General features: G+C 44.1%; 1 protein-coding gene across 9 annotated transcripts in view; it reads right to left on the bottom strand.

Annotated features, from left to right (window-relative positions):
- HDAC7 (histone deacetylase 7) overlaps window positions 1-24379 on the bottom strand; it is a 302233-nt gene that overhangs the window by 23758 nt on the left and 254096 nt on the right. For 8 of the 9 annotated variants that reach the window (XM_066584326.1, XM_066584324.1, XM_066584328.1 and 5 more), the window contains 12 exons: window positions 22710-22832; window positions 22166-22275; window positions 19359-19479; window positions 18639-18835; window positions 16693-16890; window positions 15737-15953; window positions 15197-15330; window positions 11870-11990; window positions 4683-4732; window positions 1410-1517; window positions 823-878; window positions 589-676 (listed from right to left, as the gene is read on the bottom strand). In XM_066584326.1, the coding sequence (XP_066440423.1) occupies window positions 589-676; window positions 823-878; window positions 1410-1517; window positions 4683-4732; window positions 11870-11990; window positions 15197-15330; window positions 15737-15953; window positions 16693-16890; window positions 18639-18835; window positions 19359-19479; window positions 22166-22275; window positions 22710-22832 (1523 nt within the window). The remainder of the gene's footprint in view (window positions 1-588; window positions 677-822; window positions 879-1409; window positions 1518-4682; window positions 4733-11869; window positions 11991-15196; window positions 15331-15736; window positions 15954-16692; window positions 16891-18638; window positions 18836-19358; window positions 19480-22165; window positions 22276-22709; window positions 22833-24379) is intronic. The other variant, XM_066584323.1, reaches the window with a different exon arrangement.

The following is a 24379-nucleotide window of genomic DNA, read 5'->3' on the forward strand; positions in this document are numbered from 1 at the left end:
CTGGTGTTGCACTACTATATTCGCCTACAAGATCCATCCCAGGAGAAGGAACGGTGGCTTCACGAGTGGCAATTGAACTTTAGGTTACTATGCCTGTGATCTCCCCCAGCGTTGACAGGGGTCGGGTCCCGAGACACCCTCAGGGAATGCCCTGTGACAAGGTTAACATCTCTACCCTGCTGTCTGCTAGGATGTGGGCCTGCTCCTCGAAGCTTCGTGATAAGTTTCAGAATAAGCAATACTGTAATCTATTATAGGTGGTTTAAATGGCCACAAAAATGATAACAGGTTCCCTTTTACTTGAAGGAAGCTTAAATCCAAAATCTGTAGCATGGCCACCCACCAACCATGTGCCATTTATTATATGTAGCAAAGCGGCATTAGATGTTCATGCTCTTGGAGTGTCTCCTCGTGATGGGCAAGAATGTTTGGATAGATGACAGAGCAACTCCCGAGAGGAGCATCATGGTGCAGTCTAGTCTAGTAGAGGTTCTTCAACAGTAAAGAAGAGGATTTACTTTATTCCTAGAAACAATGAAAACTGGAAAACCTTTGACAAGGTGTATTTTGTCCCACTGGAGTACTCACCCAGTCCACAATAAGAATCTTCCTCACATCTAGTCTTTGTTGCAATTGCTTCGCTGCGATGGCTACAGAGTTGAAGAAGCAGAAGCCCCTGAAGAGACAATAAACCAAGTGTGAGGACACATAGTCATCGGATGATGGAGAAACAACTTCATGAAGAAAGTTGTAACAGTCAGGAAAACTCTGAGAGGTTCTCCTAGCAGTGTTACCAGAAGCGTAAATAAAGTATGTTCATACATGGCGGTGGAGGGATCCGCATGATGTCCTGGGGGCCTCACCAAGGCAAATCCATTCTGTGACCAAGAAAAGAAAATCTGATGAGCTGACTGCAGGATTGCGGTTATTATTTTAGCTTTAGGGCTGAATAACTTACTTGCCCTTATAAAGCAGACATTGAGATATATTATTTTAGAGATCATCAACACAGATGGTTGGGAGAGAACATTAACGAGTGAAGGTGAAACGACAAAATCTAGGAAAAAACCCACTTGATTCATATAAAAGTAATATTACATTTTATGGGGGAAACAAAACCACACACACACACACACACATGTGTGTATTATAGTGTATATGTGTTATAGCATGTGTATATTATAGCGTATGCGTGTGTGTATTATAGTGTATAATATATGCTATAATACACACACACACATATATATATATATATATATTATATATATGCTATAACACACACATATACGATATAAGACATACACACATACATACACACAGAGTATAACACAACTATACATACATATACAATATAACCCCACTTTATTTTAGTAAGGTTTATTTGGAGGGATGAACTCCATATCGCATACCTTCAACTCCCGGGTAACAACCTTAAATGCCAGGTCTATAACGCTACCAGCAGCCCAACGAGCAGCATTAGAGGAATGGTGATCATTCCAGATGGTATCGCTATCAACCTGTGTGTTCAAACAACATGCATTGTATGAGTATATATGCACAATTCCATGTGCAGAGATTAAATCAATATACAGTAGCTAGAGAGACCAATACACAACACAAGACCTCCGAATTGTACAGAGCCATAATAAAGTACTTCTTAAAAGTCTATGTGCCTACTGTACCCCTCCAAACTTCGTACAAAGGCATACAGAGGTATTTCATGCTGAACTCCATATGGATCCTACTGAAAAATTGTGCAGCGTTCCATCAGATGTCGTCTTATGGAGGTAATGAGGAACATCTAAGTACTCTAGCGCTATATACAGTAGAGGCTCTCAAAGTGCCTACAACGGCATAGTACTCCATATAGTTTGTGTGGCCTCCATTCTCACAACTCCACAGTCTGCATGAGGCAATCACAACTCCATATTAATGGTCATGGTGACCACTGAGTTTCTAGCCAACAACGGCATTGGATCCTATCTAGAAAGGCAGGAAGCCCCCTAGGCAAAAAATGTACAGTCCATGCGTGCACCATTCATATGGATCTTGTGTAAAAAAAAAAACAAACGGTGGTTAAGGCCAAGAACTACATCACACGACTCATGGGATTGATGTACGGATACTTTAAAGGCATTGTTTGCCAAAAACATGTGGGGTCTCTTGTAGCAAGCGGGAGAGAATACTATAGCCAACGGACACTATAACATTGGATATTGTGTAATGAGATGAAGCTTTCGGGTCCCTGTACTCAAACACAGACTTTCTAAAAACGAACAATCCGGACCTCACTATGGCACATGAGGAAATGTGTGCACCAACAGGTGTAATGTGCTGCGAGAAGACCTGGGCCATGTCTATAACAGACCATAAGAGCGGCAATTCATGGCATGGCAATGCTAAAAATGTCAATGCTCTTCGACAACGTTCATGCGTGGTTCTACAAAAGTCTGTATGTAAAAATGTATTTTCTCCAAGTCACCTGGAAGACTAACTGAAGAGTGTCTGTGTATATTACTGGAGGATGAACAGACTCAGGTCTTCGAATGCTTATGAATAAAACACTTAATGATTTTGGGTGAGGCTGGAGCTGGAGAGTCTGTGCCTGCCCATGCCTCTGATCTCAATTATGGTTTGATTTTAGGAATAAACGCACTGGAAAGGAATTTATTTTATCTTTTTTTTTTTTTCTTCTTCTTCTTTCATTTCCCGTGAAACATCTTGTATTCATCAGAGTCGCGTCAGCGCCAGGGAAATAACAAAGGAGACACGGAAAAACCTGGGGGATTCTGGGCTAATCAAACACATATGTGAGGCCTTAACTCAATCATCCCCTGAGGTTTAAATGGCCTGGCACAATGCTCAAGATGGGTGAATCAGTGGTGGGACTCCCATTATAAACATATTTATATGTATCTCTTTAATGTCCTGAAGAAGCCTTCATGCCCTACGGTTCTTGACGCCAACACAAAGGGCCTTCGCTTGACGTACAGAATCGCCCAACGTAAGTAACCTCCCTTTAAGTCAAGAAAGAAGGAATGTGTCTTCGGGGCTTCACATGTTCCATGTGTTAGATGAAAGGATCCCATATATCCCTGCAGGATAAGGTGGATGATTTCTAAGAGTACCATTAACTGTATTCTTATCAAAGGGGACAGTTGGGACCGCGCACGCCCCCTCTCCATAAAGAGGTGTGACGTTACAGAGCAGAACATCAAAGTGTCCTACTGTCAACTCAAACCGTGTGAGATATATAAGTGCCCCCAGCTGAGAAACATATAGCCTGAAACAATGACAAGAAGCAGGAGAGAATCCCACTGAGCGCCCATGTGCTTACAACGCGCGAGCTTTGGTCTGTAGGATACAGTCCGGGTGTCCCATATAAAACTTGGATCCTTATTCCAAGCAAATTGTGGACGAAGATGAACTTGGGTGTAGATAATAAATACAATATTAAATAAGGCCTCAGCCCAAAAACAGGAAGAGCGTAATTAGCATTGCTATGTAACCCATCATGTGACTTTAGCATTTGAGAGACTAAATAATAAATGCAACGGTATAGGATAATATCTAAATATTAATACAGACCAGTATTCCCCAACCTGTGGCTTGGGAGCCACATGGTGTTCAAGGCTCCTGCATATGACTTCCCAACCGGAGCAATATTGACACCCAGAATGCCATAGTATTACCGAAACTTGGAACTAGAGTCAAAACCACGTACACTATGTATTCAAGCCATATATTATCTAAAAAGGGGTTTTCCTAAAATACAATGTAATGGCACAGTTATAATATATGTCATGACTTCCTCATTAGCAGAGGTCTACCTGCTACACTGGACTACTACACAGAATTTCCATGCACAGCGACACTCCATGCCAGTGTTTCTCAACTCCAGTCCTCGGGGACCCCCAACAGGTCATGTTTTCGGGATATCCTATAGTAGGAAGACCTGTGGCAATGTCTGAGGCACTGACAATAATTACATCACCTGTGCAATACTTAGGAAAAACTGAAAACATGACCTGTTGGGGTCCCTGAGGACTGAAGTTGAGAAACACTGTCCATGCAGCGCATTGAGCAGCTAACTACAACACTTGAGTGGAGTTGGGTTACGGCTGTCTGCAAAGTGGGAAATTGGGTTCTGAAATGCAGAAGGGGCCGCTGTCTGTTTTGGGGATGAATGGGGGGCCCCCAAGGTCAATCATAATACTGGCTATACACGATTTCAGCAGATTGGGTCAATCATGTAACGTGTATGTTGGCCTCTCCATGCTTCTCTGATGGCAGCTGTCAGTTGACATCCAATTACCCAATCTCTCCTTAGGGAGATAAGATGCTCTGGCAGCAGCTTTCCCCTCTCTTCCCTTTTAGAAGACATACATACTTGGCCAAGCCCAACGTATATGGGGCTGTCAGACAACATACTTGTTGGCCAAATGAGCATTTGTTAGAGCTAGTATATGTGTATAAGTAGCCTAACCCTTGCTATAGACCATGAAATACTAAGGGCGGAATACCCATCTTAGACTTGTTTCCCTTTTTTATATCTAGTGTGACTAAACGCCACCTGCCATATTTGCCAATTTAATGTTCATGCATTGCCCCCTAGGAAATATATGCAACAGTTCACTATGTGTCACAGGGAACCATAGGGATATCCCTTATCTTGTACTCACCCCAAGTCCTCCACATGGCAGCATGACGAACATCCTCTGAGACAGAATGCCTGGAAATGAAACAGGAGCAGTCAGTGGGGGGATCCATAAGTCACCGCGTGATATAGACAAGCGGTATTAAAGGTGAACACAACAATTAGACCGCTATCACAAATGGCAGAGTCTACAGAACAAGCCTTGCGGAGGAGATATCAAAAACCTCCACCACATGGTGCAGAACTTTTCCACACTGTTTTTGAAAAGCCGATTCTGAGGCAGCTTCACATGAGTATGCGCAACTGCGTGTGCCTCAGTGCAACGCATTAGCACTATGGATGAGGCTTTTTTGTGCGCCTATTTTACTGCGCACACAATATATTTTTTGCGCACTGGACACAACCACTCCCCGATTTAAATAGCTATTTAGCCTAATGAGTTCCACATGTGTTCTTTTTCCACGTATTTGCGCAGCGTTTCACACAACCCCTTGCATATTGCACACCTCCCATAAAGATCTACAAGGACCTTTCATGAGCAAATGTGCACAAAAATAGAGCAGGCCCTATTTTTGCGCAAGAAAAAAAAAAAAGAGATTAGGACGAAAGTATTGTAATCAACAGGTTCTAATCTCTGCGTATGGCGTGCACAAATACGTCCCTGCGAAGTCGCCCTCAATCTGCAGCATGCCTATTTATGCTGTGAATTTCAACCCTTGAAGGGATGAAATCCGCAGTAGATCTGCAATTAAAAAAACACATCCAAACCTGCACTATTTGCACTGCGTATTATGCATACGAAATTTGCGCACTCAACATGTAGAGAATATAACCCATTGATTTCAATGGGTTCAGTCGTGCGTTTTGTGCGTGAAAAAAATCCAAAAACGCAGCACGTCCTATTTTATTGCATATTGTGCACGAAAATAGCAAACAAACTAATTAAACCTAATTGCCCATTGAAATCAATGGCGGCATGTTTGCAGGGCACGTGTTCAAAAAAACTACAATAAAATACGAACACACGCTGTATTTTTCAGACTGATATCACACCTGCCAGTAACTCACCCATGTAAACGCATCCTCATAGTGACATTACTGCGCACGTATCATACAAAGAAAAATGTATAGAATATAATGAAATTACATTTAAACGAGAAGAATCCAAAATTGTCAGCATCGATCGGTCTGAGAAGAAGGCTTATGTGCATGTTTTTGCGCCTGTGAAAATTAACGCCTACAAAACATTCCAAAGGCCCCATCTTTCTGCTTTGGTTAATAAAACCAAGGGGAAGGGTGTGACCTGCGTAAAACGTAGGGACAGAAGCCAGCTGGCCCTTATTAGGCGGTAATAGACATTCTATTCCACGGAAAGGGAGCATCACGCGCTCCGGTGAACTGGCATTGTAAGCGCAAGATTTGCATTACAATTTGCGCATCAGCCAGGTTACTACCATCTCCAAACCTTGCTCATGCGTAAATACGTTCTGTTGAGCGTATTTGCGTGTATGTTCGTCTGTCAAAGCCCTTCGCGTGTTGGAAGTTAAGTGTACTTACTCATAGTCATGCTACAGGAATCCGGACACGGCGTTGTACCTAGTTTGTCTAACGGGCCAAGAAGGCTGGCTTCAGACAACAGAACCCATTGATTTCAAAAGTGTTCATCTCCACCCCTCTTTTTTGCGTGTGCATCGCAGCATGCTCTATCCTTGTGCACATTAAGGTAGCCATAAAAGTCTGTGGGAGGTGTGCAAATGCGGACTCAATACCAGCGCAATTGTGCAATACACAGCAGGTACGTGTCCTGTGCTGTTTTGAACTTCTCCTGCGCACGCAAAAAAGTACAGTAGTATGTGCAAAACACATGCAAAAACCCATCATCTTACATGAGCGTCTGAAGGGGCCCTAAGGGTGTTAGCCTGCAGGACACATGGTAAATGCTGCACCTAAACCCGCACTGCTCCAGGTGAATTTTGATGCAAAATTGAAATTCTGCAATTCTGCATCAAATTCTGCAATGAGACTTCCAGGTTTTGGTGCACAATTCGCAGAGGAGCACTAAGATGCATAATGAGGGCCAATTCCGCCTAATACTGTGTGTGTTGCCATATGTAGAGTATCCTCCACTACAACCAATGCTCCTACTAGAAGGGAAGGTATTGGCGACCTCCATGAACATATAGCACGGTCTATGGGGGCCAGAAATATATGGTTTTAGTCTAAAACAAGAAAACAAAATTGCGCACCTCTTGTAAATTTCTAAGTGAAACGAAGTCAACAAACGTCTGCAGGGAACAAATTTGGCTCATTAGTCGTTGTTAATTTCTGGTTACTGAATTTGTCACAGTGGAAGAATTAAACACACTTTGGGATACGCATATATTTGGCCCCCCCCCCCCCCCTCCCATATTGTTATTTTTTTCTCATAATTCACAGGAGTTATAAGAAGATGGAAAACTTTTTTCCTCAAAAAAACAGCGCCTCTCCTGTCTGCAGGCTGAGTCTGCACCGCAGCTTGACCTCACTGTAGGGAGTTACCTGAGAGCGCGCTCAGACATATATTCCTCTTTGATAAATTCAGCATACAATCAGTGATAGCTTCCAGTAGGTCATATATAAAGGCCAAGCTTGTGTGGATCACTCTGGCCCCCTCCTCCTCAGATGGTCATGTCATCTCAATCCGGACCAGGTCAGATCTACTTGGGGTTATGTATTCATTTTCTAATCAACTTCTCAATTTGTGTGACGATATTGCATTAAAAAGCCCACATGAGAGCACAGGCTCCTGTCACACAGTTATACTAGAGGAGATCATAGCTCATCCTCCTGACTGTATACTTGTGGTCTATAGGTTATTTAGGTGAATAAAGAAGGTAATGATAATTAGGCTGTCCTCCCAGCAGAGTTGAATCCCGCAGCGGAATCCGGCTCTGGCCGCAGCGTCGTCTGCACGTACCTGCTCTGTCGCTGTCTTTTCCAGACCGTGGATGGACCTGGCGGCTCGCTGTCGCACATGCGCATTACAGATTTTTAATTTTAAAAAAATGTTTTGCACGTGCAGTCGCTAGGCGACAATGCGGAATCCGCAACCTGTCGGCAATGTCCATAGCGGACGGGCGGCGAATCAGACGGCTTCCATTGACTTCAATAGAAGCAGTCTGTACAGAGTCCGCATGCAAAAGGAACATGCTGCGATTTTTCCTCCATGATTGGAAATCACAATTGATTCCTGCTCGTGTGTCGGAAGCAGCAGATCTCCACATGAAGTAACGGCCGATATTTGCTGCAGATGTAATAAGAAATGTTAAAAATCTCTATTACTAGTAGTTTAGCATGGTTTTTGATTATAGTTGATAACTGCAATAAAATTATGTAAAATAGTGAATCAAAGTATTTATCTTTGGAAGAAGACTTCCCTATTTTACATGTTTCCGCATTGCAAGATTTGATATCTATATTATACGCATAGCTAAATCATATCTGATGGCAGTTCTTTAAATGCTCACATGGGGGCAGTAGAGTACTCTGAAAATATCCATAAAGATGCTGCACACAGCCTAGACGTCAATATTACAGATCATCATCCAGTGTGTGTATATGTGTGTGTGTAATATATATATATATATATATATATATATATATATATATATATATATATATATATATATATATATACACACACACATACATATATACACATACACATACACATATACATATATGTACACACACGAATTTCTGTTGTCTATAGCTTGGTTCAAAACCGATTATTGCTCAAAGAAATCTTTTAAGCGATAATTGTGTTCTTTACACAAACATTGAGCGATCACCTTGCGCTCCGTGTGAGGGATGCAAAAGACAAGCGGAGCCGCTTGTCTTCTGCATCCAGCTGTTCCCTGCTCGGAGCACTCAGCCGTTCCCCGCTTGGAGCGCCCAGCTGTTATACAGCTGAGCGCTCCGAGTGGGGTATGGAGAACACGCTCTGTTCTTCAACCCCCCCCCCCCCCCCCATCTTCAGGGAGCGGGATACAGCTGAAACAATAGTATCAGCCGTATCCCGCTGTGAATTCCTATTAACTGATCGCTGATCTTTCAGCATGCTTAAAGATCAGCGACGACTTAACGAAAACTGCACGATGTCAGTGCGCTTACACACAACGACTATCGCTCAAAAGACGGCTTTGAGTAAAAATCGTTGCGTCTAAAAGGCCTTATTCCTTATGCACGGCCAAACGACTGGACAACCTGTTCCAACTTTGCCACTTAGGCAAGTCAGGTGCGTTGGAAGGTTTTAAACCAGGTTTCAGCTCTTTACGACCGACTGTTCAACACCTTCGCAAAAATTTGGAATACAAAAGCAAATATTAAATAGTTTGTCCAGTGACTGGATAACCCCAGCTACAATGAGAGTCTGCAGGGTCACGTACCTGAACGCCTGGCATCATGGCACGGAGGAGGACGCAAAAAAAACCCCTGTAATTCCCTAATATTTAATTTAAAATGTATCTGAAGCAGAGCTGTATGTGATTTCTCTACATTGTTGCACTTGTATCTCCTCATCCGTTTCCTTAGGCCGTCTGCAGATGGGCGGAAATTCCGCGGCAGGATTTCCCACGGAATTTCCGCCCCTGGAAGCTGTCATAGGATTGCGTTAATAAACGCAATCCTATGCATACGGCCGTGATTTGGCCGCGCGAAAACAAATTGCGGCATGCTCTATTTCTGTGCGGATTCCGTACGGATGGCTTCCATTAAAGTCAATGGAAGCCGTCCGACTCATGGCCCTTCAGCAAAGACATTGGGGAAAGGTTGCAGATTCCGACGATGTTAGAAAAGCCGGAATTTAAAAAGAAAAAAAACAAAAACAAACTGAACCGTGCATGTCTGACGGCTCACTGTGTGGGCCATTTAGAGTACAGCCGGCAAAGAAGGAAAGACGGACTCCAGAATGTACCCTTCAGCACAACGAAAGAGGGATCAGATAGGTTGCTTTTCCACAAACCGATCCGTGAAGACAAGCTGCTTATCCCCCATCCCCATTGAAATACGCATGTGTGATGAGCTGAACGGAGATCACATGGTTATGGTGGGGGGGGGGGGGGGGGGCGGAAAACAAGTTGTCCGCAAGTGTTTGCCCAACAACTATCCCGTGTACGGCCAGATTTATGGTTCGGCCCCAGTTAGTCTTAGGCTGGATTCACGAGACCGTATTTGAGCACACAAAATTTGCACTCGCAATACGGAGCGAATATAACCCGTTGATATCAATGGGTTTGTTCACAAGTGCATATTTTGCATGCACAATTCCGTCGTGCAAGAAAATCCACAGCATGTTCTATCTAAAGCGCAGGGAAATAGAACATATGGAAATAATTACATTAACCAGCCATTTCAATGACCGTGGTTGCATTTTGTAGCGCGCACAATTTGCACATGCAAATACACAACACCCGACGCCCAAGAACGTGGTGCAAATGCATGCGTAAAGTTTATGAGTGCAATACGCAGAGAATACAACTCATTGATGTCAATGGATTTGTTCACATTTTCCGAGTTCGCGATGTGGCAAAAAATAGAACATGCTCTATCATTCTGCACATTTGTGCACCAAAGGTCTCCATAGACTTCTATGGGGGGGGGGGGGGGGGGGAATGCGCAAACAATGCGCAACGGGATGCATAATTCCATGAAACAAAAAAATTTTAAAAAGCATCTGAAACTCCTCAGCGAGGCACGTTCATCTGCCACAAACAAATGAACTTGCCCTGCAAGAGCAAAAAGTACAGTAAAATACGGCGATATGCACGCAAAAAAAGCCTCGCTCATAGCACAAATGCGCTCGCAAAAACGTATACGCCCATGTGAAGGAACCCTTATACTGCAGCATCCAGAAACAATGCTGTTGCCTACAGGCATTCCTAGACAATCTGAAACTAGTTGATGTCCTGGATCCCTAGTCGCATGACTAATGGCTGCCTCGCTAGGTGGAGCGCCGTAAACAAGATGACAGCACATCCCGGCATTACCGGCATTTCCCACATTAGTGCTGTGCTCCATTCCTAGGAGTAGATGAAATCCCCCGACCTTTCACGTGTACTCGGGGGGGTCCGGTGACCGCTTGTTTTTCATGTGGTCTGGTACCGCTGCGGTGTCCCTACAACGTGTGTCTACAGGACTCCTTCCTGCGGAGCGCACATTGCGGTTTGTCCAGTGTTTGCTTTGCTCCACGTCTGGAATCTCTGCCTCTTGTTTTGCTTCTCGGCGGGGCGCTGGTTTATGGGGCTGCTCTTATGTAGTATTAATAGAAGTCTTTGTTTGTGTCCAGTCAGCCGCTATATTTATTTTGTCTCTGCTTACATTACAAGTGTGTTTTCCATAATGGCGAAAACACTCCGCGCTACATAATGGGGCCAGGATACGTGCATTCCAGTGTATTTATATCACTGCGCCACGTGAATGGATGTCCATGTTATGACAGCAGAGGTGAACACAGACTGAAAACACAAACACAACGCGCTTATACACACTAGGTCACCTTCCTGTTTTGTTCTAGTACGGTGACCAAAATAGCACAATCCGCCGCAGTAAATTCCTCCACATATGCACGAGCAGTGGAGAGGACATCTGCAGATACACTATGCAGTACAACCTCCACTTTATTTTATGTTCTTAGCATATATTAGATGCTCATTTGCTACTTTTGTACTTGCATAATAATAGCGTCTGCTGACAAAAACAGGATTTGAAATATTCTGAGATATTGAGATATTCTGGTGGTCCTTGTTTGGTCAATACCGTTAGAAGCTGCCCATGTTGCACAAATCAGGAAATGGGAAAGGTCTCACAAGACTTTTTTTTACATGCGCCAATAATTGGTTCATTAGAGCATTGGTTCATGTGATCGTTTCCCCATGTGAAGGTGCAAGTAGTCAGCTGACAAAGTCTAGTTTGTTGGGTGGTCCCATCTTTGATGGCAGTAGAAGCCACCAGTTAATGGACGTGCGTAAGAAGGGATGTGCTGCCGTCACTAATGGAACTCGTAAGTGCCACATACAGTATTGCTGATTGTCTTGAAAAAGGAAAATCAGCACTTGTTTATGGCAGAAAACCTGCCCATATTAAAGGCCCTTAAAGGGGTTGTCATAGAAACAGGAAAAAAAACAAAAACCAAAAACAGTGTATACGGTAGGGCAAATAGAAAGCACAAAGTACCTGCAAGTTTGCGATCATCCAGTTTGAGTCTATTGTGAGGATTGGTGCCATAGAGAAGAACGTGCGTCTCTGTATGTACAGACTGCAGCTCTTCCAAGGATGCTTTACGACCACGAATACACTGCAGAGAAAAGGAAGAGCGGTTTAGCAGGAGCTTATAGTTATAGTGATGGAAAGAGCAGTCCGAGTCACATTAAAGAAAAAGTATATGATCATTACGAACATCCTCCTCCTAGTAATGCAGCTACCACATGCTCCTAAATCATGGCAATGGTAAATGTAACTCTTGTCTGACGCCCGTGCTGGTGTGGCGGTCTCCATCATGGGTTAGGGTCAGTTCGGCTGCAGCCTGCGTTGGCAGTTCTATCAAACTTTAAGGGGTTATTCCAGACATTTACTATTGATAACCTATACTCAGGACTAGTGTTGCTCATCTTGATCGGCCGGGCGATAAAATTGGCCCAATTTACTCAAAATCGAAAATCGGGTTAGTCTGAAACAAATTTTGGCAAAAGTTGGAGGAAAATAACAGTTTCCCATAATGCTTGCTGCAGCGGTTTCAGGTATTGAAGAATGCAGTCAGTGGCAGAGTGCACATGTCCAACAAGAATGGCCAGGAACGTTATATGTCCTTAATGGCACACTGGGTCAATGAACCCGCAGGGGGTGCATTAAGCCAAAAGTGGTGGTTCACGTTTTATGGTACAGCCAAGAGTTCTGGAGCATTCATCCTTGTCGGTCCCCACCTCACTACCCCCCTCCTCTTCATTCCACCTTTCAACACCCTCCACACCGGCACAGATATCCGTATGTGAAAAATATGACCTCCATACATATCTAGGGGAGCTCAGCCACACGGCCAAAGAGCTGTCGAGGACTCTGTAAGCCCAAGCTGACCCTGTACAATCTGAAGCAAGGCAAGGTCGTGTGTGACAATGGGGTAAACCTGCTGGCAACCTTCACATTAGTAATCTCCTGCATTTCCTTTGCCTGGCCCATGTGATGATCCTGGCAGTGCAGCACTTCCTAAACAATGACCCAGGTTTACATCCAGTGATGGAAAAGGCCATGAAGCTGTGCTCATATTTTCAGCGTTCAGACCTGGCCACCACTCATCTGGAGGAGGTGCAGCGACAGTTCAGGCTGCCACCCAACCATCTCACTTGTGATGTGCCTACATGGTGGAATGCCCAGTTGCGGAGGCTAAGCCAGCAGCAGAGAGTGATGATGGAGTACGAGATGGTGTATGTCATTATCAGATGATGTATGGAGGTCGGTGACTTACCACCTGTGAAGTGGCTGCATAAGTGCCATTTTAGCCTGTTTTGAGTAAGTGACCAAAATAGTCAGTCATGATGATTTAATGATCAGTTTGACCATCCCTGTTGTCTGCCTGCTGGAACAGACACTACAGAGCCACAGGGACAATGACATCTTGATGTCACAGGAGTAGGAGGAGGGGATACCAATCTCCCAATTGTCTGGCCATCTCCCCATTACTCAACACTGTGGGGAGGGTGGCTTTGGGCAAGAAAGGGGGACATCTCCATCCAGGGGAGAAATATAGAGGAGGTAGAAGAAGAGGAAGAGTAGAGGGATAATATAGGTCCAGAAGCAGGGGAAGGGGCTATGCAACATTCCTTTCATCCATCATTAACCTCAGCTATTCTATATGGACGGCAAGACCAGCCAGAGGACATTCTTAGGCCTGATCCTGAGAAACGTGGGCCATCACCCTTAGGCATTTTAAGGCATACAAGTTCTTTTATGTTGCAGTGCCTGCAGAAGCACCGTTGCATAGTCCACATGAAAGCATTAGATCAATACTAAGTGGCCACCCTCCTTGATCTTGAAATTTTTGGTAGCTGTACAGCTGTTCCTTAGAGCAGATCCATACTTGAGTGTTGTCTTCATCTTGCAGAGTTTCTCCTTGTAAAATGTATGACATAGCTTTTAATATAAGTAGAACATCTTCTGTCTTGGTACAAATTTTCATCTAGGAGACCCTAGTTGGGTCTTTTGTTTTCAGTGACAACTGTGTTACGATTGACCCCTACACCACTGTACACCATTTTGACCAATTTTAAAGAGGAACAGAGGTCCCCTGACGTGTGTCTGTATTCCCAAGCAATTTGGGGGCTTTGGTTGCATTGGGGACCTTAGCGAACTTAATGTTTAGTCCTATTGACTTACATAGTACATGTAGTGCACCATGCAGGCTTACAACTGGGGGAGCCCAGGGTACCAGTACCAGTGCGGTTCACCTATGAGCATGCATGATGCACTACATGTACCATGTGGCCTGACACTTTCATACACCCTCTTTTTGTGCAAGAATAGTACTAAGCAGCCGCCCCCCTCAATATAAGGAAGGTGTGTAAGTGGTCGCTCATCAGTACCTTCACCTGTGCCACCTGCTCCTCCATATAACAGCCTGGTTGTCTGCATGTTTAGGGATGTAGTGCTTCTACCTGCCCTCTTGTATCAGTAGATCAGTAAGTGTATGGCTGCTGTCTGTGATTTTTTGACTAAGGGCTCCTACGCACTTGCGTTTTTTTAATGCTACGATATCGCTGCGTTTTTTTAACGCGATTGTCAATGGGACTTTCTAATGTTACAAACGCATCGCAAGTTTGTGCTTTGCGATTTTTGAGCGTTTTTAACATTAGAAAGTCCCATTGACAGTCGGGTTAAAAAATAGCTGCGATATCGCAGCGTTAAAAAAAAAAAATGCAAGAGGGTAGGCGCCCTAATGGTGGGGCTGGACGTCCACAGCGGCGGTAAAGTTTGGAAGTGTAATAGACGACTTTGCTCCCATTGGAATCAATTTGAGCGATGCCTTCTATTACACTTCAGCTTCTAATTGTGGTCAGAGCTAGAAGTGTCAAAGAAGGCATTGCTTCGAGTGATTTCAATAGGAGTGAAGTCGTCTATGACCATGATGTGAACGTCAGTCCCCACTGCACTGGGCGGAGGATTAGCTGATCCTGGGTCATCAATAGTGAATGTCCAGAAGACCTCTTTAAGAAAAGCACACCATGCAGGAATATTCTTGCCAACAAAACAGAAACCCATTGAACCTTATCCTAAGTCAATGGAGTCCAAAAAGCACCGTTGGAGACCATCATAAGATAGATTATGCACAGCAGTGCGTATTCCATTTATGAATCGATGCCATGATGCAAACAGCCCATCAGACCTACTTGTAATGCATGGTAATGCCATTTTTCTTGCAGATTTTTGGCACAGTAATACATACAGAGATAAAGAACTTTTTCTTACACTATGATATATTCACGGATAATAGAAATAACTATGTGGACTTACTTCACAATGGTTTCGCAATCCCCTCTCCTGTAAGCGTGACCAGATACTCTGGATTCTCCCAGCATGCTCTGGGTGGTTGCTGTTGTCTCCACAAGTGCATTGATGCTTTAACATCACAGAGTCATATACAATTCCTAAGGCGGGAAGAAGACAACTTTTTAAGCACAGCCCTCTATACAATATTATTCATTTTCTCATTATTGTGGTGGACTCATATGGCTTTATTGGTGGAGTAGCTCAGCATGTCAAGGTTTAGTTCATTGCAACTTGTTAAAGGGGTCATCTAGGACTTCTATTAATGATCACCTATCATCAGGACAGGTCATCAATAATAGTTGATTGGTAGTGCTTGCCACTCGGGATCCCTACTAAATCAGCAACTCGCTTAGCCCGCTGGGCCTGTAGTACCAACCCCAGCCACGGCAATATTGACAGCGATCCTGAGTGGTGGACCCATGCCAAGCAACTTTTGATGAAATATCCTGAGGATGGGTCAACTGTAAAACCCCCCAAAGAACCCCTTTAAGAAAACAACTTTACCTGTGGTGAAGCGGGGTTTGTCAGCTTGTTCTGGCACTGAAAGGGTCATGGTTTTAGAGGAGGGGTCTTGAGTAGGGAGTGAAGCTGAAGCTGGAGAAGATTTAGCTCGAGAGAGAGGACGATGGGATCCAGGCACCAGTGGAATCATTAGGGTATCCATGGGGGTTCTTTTGACATGCTGGGGGGTGCGATGGTGGGCTGTCTCCCAGACATAGCTCTGATAGGAACATAAGAGGTGCTGTATATTACCAAACATGCAGCAGGAGGAAAACTAAGAACATATACAAACCCACTACCTTATTATTACATCAGGGAAGACGTCAAACCAGGACTACATCCTTATATTCAATAGGAAGAATGAAAACTGCAAAATTGTCAATCACAAATAGAATGGAAGGTTTTAGGCTTAGTAAAACTACTTATTACCTATTCATAGGATAGGTGGACTAAGCACGATTGGTGGGGGTCTCACTACCGAGACCCATACCAATCCTGCTCATGAACGCCGCTGCTCTATTCATTACAATGGGGTCATGAAAATAAATAACAGCAAGAGCTTGGCTATCTCTGGAAGTCCCATTGAAAAGTAATGTAGCGGCGTCACACATAAGCGGGACACAGGGCCCCCGTTACCGGGATTGGTGGGGTCTCACTGATGGATAGATGATTAGAGTTCTTTTTGGTATTACCCCTTTAAACCATTACAGGGGTTTTTGTGAAAGACACTGTTGACATGTTAATGGGTATTCAGTTGGTGCGACCCTCACATAGTGGCAGTAGTGCCAGAAAAACTTTGTACCACTTTGTCTCCTGTTGGCTGTGCGCAACTTGTTTTTGATGGCTACCTGTTAACGCCAACGGACTACCATATTTGTAGACCAACGTCTAAGGAACACTTAAATATCCATACAGTTATGAGCCTCTAGTCCTAAAAGTGCATTGTAAGCGGTTCTTACCTGTGGAAGGAAGTGTGGTTGGACGACTGGTTGGCCGCCACTGTGCGCCTCGGGTTGTGCACCCCGCAAAGCCTCCAATCGAACTCTAGAAGGATTTCCTCCCATTTCTGTAGGCCTTTCACTGACGGAAACACTATCATCCATCTCTTCTGATGGGATCTGACTTAGTCTTGGTTTTTCACTTGTTTTCTGAGGGCGCTGTGCGAGAAGACAAATTTGTGAGCATGATGAAGATACAAACTTACTTTAAAGGGGTTGTCCGGTTACTGGGCAGCCCTCTTTACAATAGGACCCCTGGGGTAAAATACTAACCAGAGAGATACTTATGCCTCTGTGGACACCAGGATCGAGCGTTACAGCTCGCTGTGGTCCCAGTGTTTGTTTAGACAGATATCACAGGAAACATGGGACCTCTGCAGCCAATGAGAGGCTGCTTTGTCATGTTCTTGAACTCCTGGCATCATGGTGCTTAGGGTGTAAATGCAGATGCCAGGAGAACTGGTGGTAACACTACAGACTCTTATTGGGTGCAGCGGTCACCTGATTTCCTGTGACCTCATCTGTCAAGGAATCACCAGAATGGCAGTAGGCTGCAGTGCTGGATCTCGGCGGCTATGAAGGGGTAAGTGGATCTCTATAATTTTCACACAAAGGGTCCTATTGAAAAGGGTTGTCCAGTAACCAGACAACTCTGGCAACCACCGGACTCTGCTACGCTGCACATACGAAACACCTGCACTATTGGCGAATTCAAAACTGCTCAAGTTAAAAACCACGACTTTAAGGCTAGGGCTACACAGAGGTATGTGCAGCATTGTGTCTGAAGATTTTCAATGGCGCCATGATGCAACCTGTGACTGCGACATGACAACTGCAGAAAGTTCGATTGCAAGTCGCATGCAGCTTCTTCCACCACGGGCATCAATGCAAGATGCGTGTGACTGACTTTCCTGTGATTTGGCTGTATTTTAACAGTTAATTCGCAGTCCTGGAAGGTTGTGTGACTGCAAATTGTGCGTTTTTTGCTGCGCAACTTTTATGCAACTTATTTTCACATGGCATGTGTCAGTGTGTAGCCCTAGCTGAAGGTCTCTTTTACACGGGTGACAGGGATATCGCAGAGAGAAAATCGAAGTGATATCACATCGGTGTTCTGTTCAATATCACTGCGTTTTCTCGTGGAGACATTGCAGTTTTGTGGCGCTACAAAGTCTCACAATTTTGTGGCGCTGTTTTGCCAGGATTCTTTAGGGGGGCTTGAAATATAAACTGTACCCTGAAAATAAGCCCTAGCTACATAAAAAAAAAAAAACACACAACACATTACCTAACATGCGCTGTGCGCCCTGCCGCACTTCTCCCCCGCCAGTTCCGTGGCACTTGTTTGTAGCCTTTAGCCACCGCTTCCTGGTCAAGGGATTCAAAAATCCTGGGATTGCTGCGATTATTTCATCAAGCACTGCAGTGATTGGCTGAGCCGCGGCGCTTGAGAACCAACCCCCTGACCAGAAAGCGGCGGCTGAAAAGTGCAAACAAATGCAGTGGAATTGCCGGAGAAGTGCAGCGGAGCGGACTGCGCCTGTTGACTTATGTATTTTTTTTATGCAGCTAGGATTTATTTTAGGGCTCAAACAGTGGGACTTCCTACTGTAAAAGTTGAATTATACGAAAACCGTGCGATGCAACACGAAGAAAGGCTCCATAGAGAAACATGGGCTACAAAACATCGCAAATTGCATTTGTAGAGGGAATGCCACAAAAAAAAATTTTCGCGCATTGTAGCAGCCTATAAACATTGCTTATGTGAAGGTACCAATTGGAAAACATGGACTCTACATACATGTGATTTGTTGTGCTGTCGCATCACGAGAAAATCATGCAATTTTCTCTCCCGTGGCCTGTTAAACCTTACATGTAAAAACTGCTTAAGTATTTCTCATCCTCACCTTGCTTGCCCATTTTGCATAATTGGGAAATGCTGCATATTGCTGCTGCAAAAGTAATTGCTGCTGGAGTGTCTTGGGGTTTTGAGGCAGTGGCTCAGAACGCGTGCGGCTTAAAGTTCTGTGTCCCGTAGCGGATAGGTGGTCAGTGCTGATAACAGAATGGGTGAATTGTAAGGGCACAGCACCCAGGCCTTGTACTGAAATACAAAAGACGGATATTTATTAACAAATGATTTCTACACACGTCATACTTACACTTACCACAAGGGGGAGGCGTGGGCTATTTGATTTCAAAATAAGCAATGAAATGGATAAAGGGAACCAGTTTGGAGGAGGTTAACTACAGACCAAACGAGTACAGCATCTTGTTCTAGTGGGTAACGCCAGCAACAACTTTGTAGACTTCTAATATTTACCACATTGTAGGTTACTAGTGACCTAATTGCCCAGTAAGCAGGCCCGGACCACCCCTCCTGCCCACAGTGTGCCCCATAACCCAGAACACCTCTTGATGAGTGACGTAGATGCTGTTTTTACATCATCCATGGAAAAAGTCCAAATCCCACGCATACGCCCTGGTTGGACCCATCCCCTTTGCTATTGGTGGGGAGAACCTGTGTAAGACCCCCACTCTACGGAGGAGCTGCATTATTTTGCAAAGTGGTAGGAAAATGGCTCAAGAGTGGTGAAAAGGTGCAGAAACATCAGGAAAGTACCTACCAACTAAAGGAGTGTGTGCACCAGAGGGCTCCAGGATGATGACGGGCTGAATCCGAGCTGCAGCCAGGGAATTTGTACCGTCATCAATACCAGGCACATACATAACTCTGGGAATCAAACCCTGGAGAAGAGAGGATGCAAAAGTGCTGCACATCAATAGATATCAACGACTAATATATTAATACCTGTACAGGGGCTATACAGAGACTTGGGCTACGGGTACATGGAGAACACTATATAGGTATATGGGAGGCTAAAGAAACATGAAGACATCATGCTGAGCAAAAAAACCCCAAAACTAATGGATCTGATTATTTTAACCATTTTTAGCATTGCAGATAATCTGATGCCACAAGATTAGAGCCTCCATGGAGCCACGAGTCACACAGGCAGGCTTTAACATCTTCAAGACCAAGCCTGTTTGTGCCTTAAAGACCAAGCCAAGTTTTGGAAATCTGACATGTGTCACTTCAACAGAGAATAACTCCGTAAATGTCTTACACATCCAAGTAAGGGTGCATGCACACACAGGCGATAAAGAAGCTTTGCCCGACATTCTCAGGTGCAACTCGGGTCGGACAATACACTGTCCGAAATAGAACAAGAATAGAACATACTGCGGACTTTATTGGGACCTGCAGCAATCAGGTCCTAATGTCGACGCCCAGTTTGTTAGTAACAGCCTGCTTCAGGCGATTTACCTGCTGCAATCGCTGGCGGAGTGGGTAACGTAAATTTACATCGCTGCTGCACAGAGCCCTGGCAGCAGCAATATAAACTTACCATTGGCAGTCATGAAGGGTTTAAAGATCCAGTTGTGGATGATTTTTTTTTAAACGTGGATGCAAATGTGTTAAATCAATAACAGTAGTCGCACTCGCCCCTAGGGCAATTCAGCGTTACAGCTTCCACATCCCCCCCACGGTTTTTGTTTATGAATAGCTACCATGTGACTTCTGCAGCCAATCAGAGGCCACAGCAGTCATGTGTCATTCTTCTAACATCATGTCTCCTAGCATCGAGGCCGTGATGAGCTGCAGCAGTCAGGTGGTAGCGGTTTGTAAAAAAAAAAAAATAGGTTGACTGCAGGAGCGGCAGCACTGAATTGTTAGAACAGGCGAGTACGGCTTCTTGTATTGCTTTAACACATATACGCTCATATTTAACTCCTTAATAACCCCCTTTTTTATTCTTGGTTTTTCCTCTCCACTTTTAAAAAATCATAACTCTTATTTTTTTTGCCTAAGGGCTGCATTTTTGCGAGTTGTATTTGACATAAAAATTTGTAAAGGTTTTTCAGTATATTAAGTGGAGAGAAAAGGGAAAAGGCTGCAATTCCGCTAGCTTGGGTGTGGGAGGTGGGGGTTGGGGGAAGGGGATATTTTTTTTTTCTTTCTAAAGTAGTACAAAAAAAAAAATACATGTCTGAGGCTGCATTCACACAAACATATAATTGGCTCGGTTTTCACGCCGAGCCGATATACGTTGTCTCTCTCTGCAGGGGGGGGGGGGGGGGGTGGAAGAACCAGGAGCAGGAACTGAGCTCCCACCCCCTCTCTGCCACTCTGCACTATTTGCAATGAGAGGAGGCGGGACGCGGGCGGGGCTAAGTGGGCCGAATTAGCCCCGCCCCGTCCCGCCTCTCCCCATTGCAAATAGTGCAGAGAAGGCAGAGAGGGGGCGGGAGTTCAGTTCCTGCTCCTGGCTCTTCCATCCTCCCCCCCCCCTCCCTGCAGATGAGGACGACGTATATCGGCTCGGCGTGAAAACCGAGCAGATATACGTTCGTGTGAATGCAGCCTGAGATTGTATTATTTTCTGCCGCCATCATCTGACCATAACTTTCTTATTTTTCAAATGATGCAGCTGTGTGGGGAGTCGTTTTTTTGTGGGACATCCTGTAGTTTCTTTAGTACCTTTTTTGGAGTGCATGTAACTTCTTGCTCACTTTTTATTCCATTATTTCTTATGGGTGACCATAAAAGCCCAACTCTGGTGGGTGGTGTGTATTTTTTTTTCTGACAATGTTCAGCATGCAGATAAATAATGTGCTCTTTTAATAGATCACATTTTTACAGACGCAGTGATACCAAATGTTTTTGGGCTTTTTTTTGGTTAGGATTTTTTTTATTATAAAAAATATGAGAAAAGAGGGGGGGTTTTAATCTTTGAATATTCATTATTTAAAACAATAGTAAAAAAAATATTTTTCCTACTTTTCTTTTTAATCCTCTCATGGGACCTGAACTTGCAATTATTTCATCACTTATACCACGTATTGCAATACTTCAGTATTGCAGCATATGGTATTTCTGCTGGCCTTGTACTAAGACAGGTGCAGGCCTGTATTAATAGGCAGAAATAAATGGTAGCATTGGGGCCCTCAGAAGGCCCCTGGTGGTCATGACATCTGCTCGACTTCTGGCAATCTCATTGCTGGGGGTCGTTCAGAACCCCAAACTCCAAATCAGGACCCTTAAATGCTGCTATCTGAATTGACAGCAGCATTTTAAGAGTTAACAGCAGAAATGCAGTCCTAAGCTCACGCTCATGACCTGAAGGTTGTGGGTTTAATTCCCGCATGGTTCAGGTAGCAGTCTCAAGGTTGACTCAGCCTTCCATCGTCGGTACAATGAGTACCCAGCCTGCTGGGGGGTAATGTCTGGGGAAGGCAATGGCAAACCACCCCGCAAAAACAGTCTGCCAAGGAAACATCACAATGTGACATCACTCTAGGAGTCATTCATGACTTGGTGCTTGCACCAGGGGACTTTGCCTTTACCTAGGGGTTATTATCAAGTCCTTACCTCTGACCCAGCACCAGAGAGTGAGGACAAGCTTCCATTTTCAGCTGTCAGACTATCATTCGGAGAGCTGCATCCCGAGACGGGAGTACTGCTACTACTGGGGGATGAATCTGCAAAGGAATAATTCAAAAACTCAAGACAATGGAACCATATAAAGACTGTAGATTGTGTAGGCGTGCAAATGTCCATTCTGAGATACAGCCTGGAAAACAGTATTTTCTATGGGCTTTATAACATCACTTGTGAATAAATATAATAATCACCGAATCCATAAAAGGAGACCATATAACATAAATCTACAAAAATATAAAAATATAAAACTAAACTAAAGAAACACAAGAGCAAACACTACAGCTTATAGGCAGGCAGAGGAAATCCCAAAATGGGTCTTGCAAGCATGTAATATCCTGGATATGTAAAGAACTGGACCGTCTGGTTTATTAATGTGAAGCGGTGTGTATTGTGAGGCTGCAGAAATGTCTAATGCTAAACTAGTGAGGTTGGATAGGCCATTTCCCTACGCCCTCATGCAGCATTCACCCACCCTGCGTCTCTGGGGGTCTTCTTCTAACTGCTGGTGGAGCACTTTCCTTGCGCGTGAGTGGGTTCTTCCTCCTCTCCCCAGACTTCTTGGGTCTGACAGGCCACTTCAAGTTTGGCTCAGAGGCTGTGGGGAAATTAAGTGCACAGTTCTAGATGTTAAAAGCTCACATGCAAGATTGGCAAGTTCTGGATCTAGTATTTGTGACCGCACCAGAACCGAACACGTGAGCACACATATGTGCAGTAAGTCTAGCTGGCACTAATGGGTGCTGATCCCTATCAACCCACATGCTACATACAGTACAATATAGTAGACTGGGATCCTAAGTCAGTTAGAAACTACTAAAAGAGTCATGTAACGGGCGACCCTGGCTACTATAGTAGTGACTTCCAAAATTGTGATTCGTAAATGGTGGTTCTATGAAATGTTCACCGTTTCTGTCCTGACGCTACAGGGTCGTAAGCTTTATATTATGTGCCTAAGACATAGGAGGCTAGACTACTAATGGACACTCATTAGCAATGAAGCAGAAGTGTAAGTGGGTACGAAAAGGCAGAAAACAAAATGATTAACTTTCCTGGAACTTCTTAGCAATCCATTTGGGATGGTGAGTAATGCTTCCACTTGCATTGATACATCGGTGAAGGTCAGCATTGGAATAGAATGAAGCCTTACTATTATTATGGTTTCTTTGTGAAGATCTTGCCTGTACACCTACAGGCGTGTTCACATTACAGATTATACTAGCTTCATGCTCATTATAAATGTGCGGATATTAGTATAGCTTGTCTGTATTTTTATCGTACGAGTGGATATTTTAAATGTCACCTACATCATGCTGCCCTCTCCAAGACTGATACGTATGAATAAGCTATAGTACTACTAAGCTGTCAATCAGTGGCAGGTGGATGCTCAGCTCATGAGTATGCCAGGCTCCTAGCTTACAACATATGTGGCATGCTGAAAAGAATAAGAGTCTGAGCAAGAAGTGGAAAGTACCACTCCTGACCCTGTACTATGCTGCCAGATCACTGGAGGTCGGTTGAAGCAGCAACTTGCGCACATCAAACCGTAAGTGAGACTGGCCTCATCAAAACTCACATGCGCTCACTTCTAGGGGGAAAGATAGGCCTGCTGTAGGAAATAAAGCTTACACTAAGGAAACTGAACTGTTGGCAAGTTTCTAGTGCTAAAGCCCGCGTTCACGCACCAATATATTTGTTGGCAAGGAAAAAGGCAAACATTGCCTGGGGTATCGGGCAAGCGCTTAAATAAAGAGACATTGTCAGTGTATTCCGTAATCTACATTTCTAAAAATACTTTATTGATGGCAGTGGAGTGTTAACCTCTAAAAAGGTAAACTGTATCATATATTCTGTGATCCGTACTTCAGTGAACTGGTTCCATTAGCAGCAAAAAAAAGTGGGTATTACTGTTACTAAAGATTGCTAAAAGGTGTTACTATTGTTACATTGTAGTTAGCAGTATAAAGCACTTAAGGCACAACTGCTCAATCATTATTCTTCTATTGTTCATTTTTTACTTCTTTGTTCTTAAGTAAAGGTTGTACACTTTGGTTACTCCATCTGCTGCATCGTATCCCGAATCCTCCGCTGCTAAACCTCCACCTGTTGTACAACAAACGAGCTGTGAAAAGGAGCATGGGCGGC

This window comes from Eleutherodactylus coqui, chromosome 1 (assembly GCF_035609145.1).
Source record: "Eleutherodactylus coqui strain aEleCoq1 chromosome 1, aEleCoq1.hap1, whole genome shotgun sequence".
Taxonomy (NCBI): domain Eukaryota; kingdom Metazoa; phylum Chordata; class Amphibia; order Anura; family Eleutherodactylidae; genus Eleutherodactylus; species Eleutherodactylus coqui.